We start from the raw sequence: 5,880 nt of genomic DNA, 5'->3' as shown, positions 1-5,880 counted from the left end.
TTTTGGCACATTTTCTTTTGGATTATTGTATCTTTGGAATCTAGCGGGGGAAAAAAATTCCTCTAAGCAGTGGTGAGATTTTTATATCTGGGGTAGTTTGTGTGTGAAAAGATCACAACTAAAACACTCCACGAAACAAGAACGTGGGTTCATATCACTCCAGCTCAGGCAGGTAAAACGTTAGGTGAGAGAATGTCGCTTTAACCATTCTTTCAAAAGTGCAAAAGGGAGATCAAACACCGATGTTGGACAAAAAGGCCTGGCCCAAGATCTCCACTACTTCTTCTTGGTGTTCTGTTGGGTTAGTGTCAGGACTCAAATCAAGTTCTTTCATAAAATCCTCACTCATTTATGTCTTTATGGACCTTGCCTAGTTGACTGAAACTTAGTTGTTTTGGAAGAGGAAGAGACCATCTCCAAACTATTCCCCCCTAAGCTAGCCTAAAACTCTCCAAAATGTATTGGGAGACATTTTTCGTTGGAAACTGTAAATGGACATTTACACAGCATCCAAAAAGCCACAGATGTCATCCACCCACTGACACGACTCTTTGCTTTGCACTTGGATGTAGACCAAGTTTGGATGCAGCTGTTGGTCCATGATCTTCTTGAGCCAATCCAAAGGCCACGTGGAGTGCGAATGCTGCAGCTTTGCAGAAAGTAGTGGACCTCAATTCTAATCACTTCAGCCATGTTATATTCCCACTAGCAGTTGACTTCTGACTGTCGCGAAGTGAGGAAATTTCACTAAAGCCCTAATTGCACATCCAATTAGACTACCATGTTGGGATTTACTGAACTCCAGAGAACAGCCCATCTGTTCCCAAATGCTTGTAGAATTAGCCTGCATATCTAGATGCTGGATTTTATCAACCTGGGAGGGACTGAAAGGCCTGATTCCAGTTATTTGGATTGGTCCTTTGCCAATGACACGATTGTCACCAAAAATAGTTCTGCAATGCAACCTCATGCGTATTTGTACAGTAATGCTTCACTGAGCTGCCTCTGGTATTTATGAATAAATCAGGAAGAATGGCAGCAATTTTGTTACTCTGATAACACTCAGTTTGTGAAATGAAGGACTATTTTTTAGCCTCCTGTCTCTTCTTTTTGATATGTTGCTAAAAATTTCTTCAAGCTATTTTCAACAATCATTATGTTATTGAAAAAGAAAAAAATAAGTTAAATTCTTAACCTTTTCTGCATTTTGTGCAGCTGCCCTTGTTTTTGAGCACAGAAAAAGCCATTGTTGCCCTGACAAAACCAAAGTGACCCTTAAATAGCAAGTAAGTGGCCAGGGGGGTATTTAATGGTCATAAAGTGGCGTATGATGTTTGTCAGAGTAACAAACATTTTTTATGCATTTTCAATTATAAAACAACTAGTTTGCGTACAAAAGTAATCTGACTTTTACCACATAAAAGCAGATTTAACTGGTTTTGGAGCCGTTCCATTGGGTTTTAATGCAAATGGTGACGCTTGCAGAAATGAATTTCAATCTTACTGTTTGGCTTTTAAAAGCAGCAAAATGGTTCAGTTCCCCTTTTTTACAGCTTGCTACTCTGACTGTACAGATGCAGTGTTGTCAAGGTTGAGCTCAGCAGCTATGGTAGTGAACTGAAGCTAATCTGTAGACCTGTACGACCACGACCGCCTTCCTCTATGTGTGGCCTCGTAAAGAGACCACAAAGCAGGATAGTCGACAAGTCTCTCTACATTCACCTTCTCAGGGATTTTTTTTTTCTTTTTTAGATCGATTAAGAGGAGGAGGTCTGTACATGTACTGTGTTTAGTCAGATTAGGCAGTTATACTTTAGGATGTCTATACACACAGTTAGCGACCTCCTCAGAGTAAGTGCTAGTGATAGAGTAGCCGTGTTCATGTTGGTTTTGTGCCTCTCAATGTCCGTTTAAAACCCCTTAATGGTGGTCTGTACCTCCCCCAGGACAAGACAAGTGCATTGAGCCTGAGCAACGTGGCAGGCGTCTTCTATATTCTGGTCGGAGGGCTCGGCTTGGCTATGACCGTTGCTTTGATAGAGTTCTGCTATAAGTCACGGCAGGAAACAAAAAAACTCAAGCTGGCGAAGAACGCCCAAAACTTTAAGCCAGCCCCTCCAGCAAACGCCCAGAATTTTGCCACATACCGTGAAGGCTACAACGTCTACGGGACGGAGAGCGTGAAAATCTAAGGGGTAGGTCTCGCGTCCGTTTCTCACATTCACCGCCACCGGTGGGTTTCTTTCCGATAGATCAGTTGGAACGTGCAACTCTGGAGAAATGTTTCCAGACACACTTTCAAACTTTTTACAGGATCTAACAGATTTGGTGTTTCTTCCAGAGAGAGTCCCGTATCAAGGTTCATTTATTCTCCCATTAATTACGACCAGATGAAAAGCGCTCTCACAGAATGATGTTGTGTTCCTCTGCTGTATTTCCCAGTGGGGAAATTCCACACTTTTCCAGACTTTACAGTTTTCCTAATATTTAAGAAGAAAATATTTATCTAGCGTGCATTGCCACAAACTTAGATTAGCCTTTTTGCTAGAAAAATCTGAACATTAAACACAGATTCCTTTGCTCTCAGTGTCTGTGGGTCCTTAAGTTGATTAGTAAAAATAGAATATAACAGAATTATCTTTGTCTTTCTTGTCTCTCTGCAATGATGTTTCTCCGTCATATACATTGTGAGAAGTTCTAATGTCATTTAATGAAATGTGGGCATTTGTTCTTCTCTTGCCTCTAAACAGCTCCGGTTTAAAATCCTGATATGAAACAATATATAGGTCAGATCTGACCTGTTTTGTCTGCTAGTAATAGAAATACCAACTGGTCACTTTTAATTAGAAGATTTCAGCATTTTCCAGTGTAATACTAATGGACAACAGCTGACACTGACCACTTTTAGACTATTTTCCTTGATTTGTCGCCTCTCAACTAAATCGAAAAGATCATCCCTCCAAATTCGAGCAGCTGGGAATCAGAGGCGCTCAAATTGATCTGCGTGGTTTTTCTGTTTCGCAGGTGATTCTTAAACCCCACTGGTGCATAAAGGATAGAAAGAGCCACTCCGACACGTGACCCATGACCCCGACAACCCTCCACCCCTCGAAGGTGGGCAATCCTGGAAGCGACGCCTTCCTCATCATCAGCTTGGACTCAAGCCAATAAGTCAACAAGTGCTCATTTGGGGTTATGAACCGTCACACTAACAGAGGGCAATCACACGCATCTGGACTTCTGTTTGCGGGAACATGGGAATTGCCTCTTGTAGTGCCTTAAGGAGCATTTTGGCGTCATGGCAATGCAGATCAAATTAAATCAACTTGATAAAACACAGAACAAAAAAAAAAAAAAAATGGCGGCGATTGGATAAGAAACGGCTTCATGTAGATGGACTGATGTAATTACTGTTTTATATTTTGAAGACGACAAAAAAAAAAAAAAGCCATGGTTTGCAATGAAATCCCTGAGGTACTTAAGTAATTTAAATCCTTTAAAGAGATATTTTTGTGGTGAAACCTTAAGTTGGATAAATGTTATGTTTAGTGAGGTAAAGTCCTTTTCTTGTGTTATTATAAGGATATTTCCAGTGTCAGAACATTTAGGACAAGCATCAGTAACAATAATAAGGTTAAGGATCAGTTGAACTGGCAGCATTTTCTACCAGTTTTTGTTTTTACTGCAACTTCAACACGTCATGCTTGTGTACATCTGAAACAGCTGGGATGATGTTTGTTTCATAGCCTGCCGGACATTCAACCTACTCTGTATTTACTTGGATGCTTGTTTTAAATCAAGTATGTCATTTCTTTAAAACTGCCACTTTTTTGGGGGGAGGGGGGGATTTCTACTTAAGAGGTCGGCTTGTTTTCAACTTGGCGCCGCGTTACTGAGATCGAGACAATTCCCAACTCTTTGGAGGAAAAGAAGAAGAAAAAGACCCCGTTTTACGTAACAGAGCATTAAAGTCGATTTTTAAAGAGCTCATGGTTTACACTCTGTACACACGTCAGCACTGCTCTCGTATAGGTGCGGTTTCATCGAACGGTTTTGGTAAACGGCGGTGTGACGTAGCTTCTTTTGGTCGTGACGAGCTTCCTGTGCGTTTCGCAGAGGCCGCGCGACGAATCCAACATTTGTACGACTAAAACTCTCTGCAGTCCGTAGGGAAGAGGCTGACATTACAAACCATTTGCGCCTACACTTGTTTGATAGCTCTTTCTCATCCTTTTCATAAAGTGCATGTGAATTTGGTGGTAGTTTAATCAAATAGCAACTCCAAACGGACCCCGGTTTAGTCGGCTCTAAAATGACTTTTATTCCAGTTTGATTTTAGGGAAGGGTTATTTTTGGGTTAATTTATTGATACCTCAACCATGAGAGTTGCATGTATGGACACAACAAACCTCTGTGTAGAGGTCCTGTACAAAGGATTTTATTACATTTCCTTAATAAAAGAAGATTTATATTCAGCTTTGGGATTTTTCTTCTGCTGCTTTTCTAAAACTACAAATCTTGACGTGTTTTAATAGGTGTATGTTATTGAGGTCGAGGAATTGCTCTAAACACAAAAGAAACTTGAAGGAAGCAGAATGAGAGTGCATCATCCTGCAACGTGAACTCATCTGCTGGGACTATTTCTTAAATTTGGGCTTTCGATGGTTTATTTGAAGGTTTTGATGCTGTACTTGTGGATTTTTTTCCCCCCAGTTTGCACAAAGTTTAAAAGCTTTCATCAAACATAAAAATACAGCCAAACTAATGACTGGTTGAATGTTTCTAATCAAACTACACCCCAAACATATGTTTCTTACAGACATCAACAAGGTTCCTGCTTCATTTAAAGTGTTTTAATTATCTGGCATCGACCCGACAGTGTGTTTAGTTCCCACTCTTAACCGCTTTAGACGACTCTGAGTTTAGATGCATGTTTGACATCAAACATCCGATTATGTTCAAACTTTATGCGTCCCAAATTGTTGCCCTCGGGTGACGGAGCCTGGGCTCATGTTTCTCATGAAGTGGAAACTGCAGCAACACCAGTGCGACTACAAAGCGAATCCAGCTGTAGATCAATGCGGACCGAGACAGAATCGCCCTGATTGAGCCACAATCTGGTCACAAGAAATGATGTTGGACAAATAAAAGTGAAGCGTCGAAAGGGGATCACTGTCAAACATGGTGGTGGCAGCATCACAATGAGGGTCCAACAGCGGGACGCAGCAATAAACTATTTCCAGATGGTTAAATCTTGAATACACTTGTTTCATATTGATAAAGATCCAAACAAATCTGCAGCAAACAGGGTTTTACGAAGCTTTCAGAGCGTCTCCAACTCACAGCTTGTTAAAAGGAGAGGAAAAAAAACAAAAACTTAACCATTTATGTTTAAAAGCCAGTTCAGCAGCAGGAAACAAACCAGCTATAAGGAACTCTACAAGAATTTTGCCTGTTGCTTGTGGCACTAATACAAGTCGCTATTGAACAAATATTAGTGGTGGCGAATGTGCAGTGTATAGAAAATGTTTTGGATTTATTTCAGATTAGAAATAATTTAAGGCAAGTAGTCACCAATAGAAACCACATAAAAAGTTAAACGATGGTAAAAGGAAAACATGTAAACTAAACTGAACCGTCAAGAAATATTTACTCTTATTTATAAAGTTCAATCATTTTTTTTTTTTTTTTTTTTTAGTAAAGCAAGGTTTAATGTCAATGCTCTAAAAGTCAGACTCAGACATCATTACTGTTGGGCTTCTTCAGTTAATTAGTCAAATGTAAACTGAGCCTGTCTGGCTGAACATTCATGCTGATTATCAAACTTCTCTAATCCACAGCTTTCATTCTTGCACAGAAAAAAAAAGGACAGACACAGTG

At 40.2% G+C, this 5,880-nt stretch overlaps 1 protein-coding gene across 6 annotated transcripts in view; it reads left to right on the top strand.

The window, feature by feature from the left end:
* Positions 1-4,475, top strand: part of LOC103475748 (glutamate receptor 3) — a 97,421-nt gene extending 92,946 nt beyond the window's left edge. For 5 of the 6 annotated variants that reach the window (XM_008427595.2, XM_008427594.2, XM_008427593.2 and 2 more), the window contains 2 exons: positions 1,947-2,195; positions 3,025-4,475. In XM_008427595.2, coding sequence (XP_008425817.1) covers positions 1,947-2,192 — 246 coding nt within the window. In that variant the 3' untranslated portion in view covers positions 2,193-2,195; positions 3,025-4,475. Of the gene's footprint in view, positions 1-1,946; positions 2,196-3,024 lie in introns of those variants that run through there. The other variant, XM_008427599.2, reaches the window with a different exon arrangement.
* The last annotated feature ends 1,405 nt before the right edge of the window (positions 4,476-5,880 follow it).

This window comes from Poecilia reticulata, linkage group LG14, assembly GCF_000633615.1.
Source record: "Poecilia reticulata strain Guanapo linkage group LG14, Guppy_female_1.0+MT, whole genome shotgun sequence".
NCBI lineage: Eukaryota > Metazoa > Chordata > Actinopteri > Cyprinodontiformes > Poeciliidae > Poecilia > Poecilia reticulata.
Note: the sequence above shows the minus strand (reverse complement) of the source record. Positions and strands in the feature narration are given on the sequence as shown.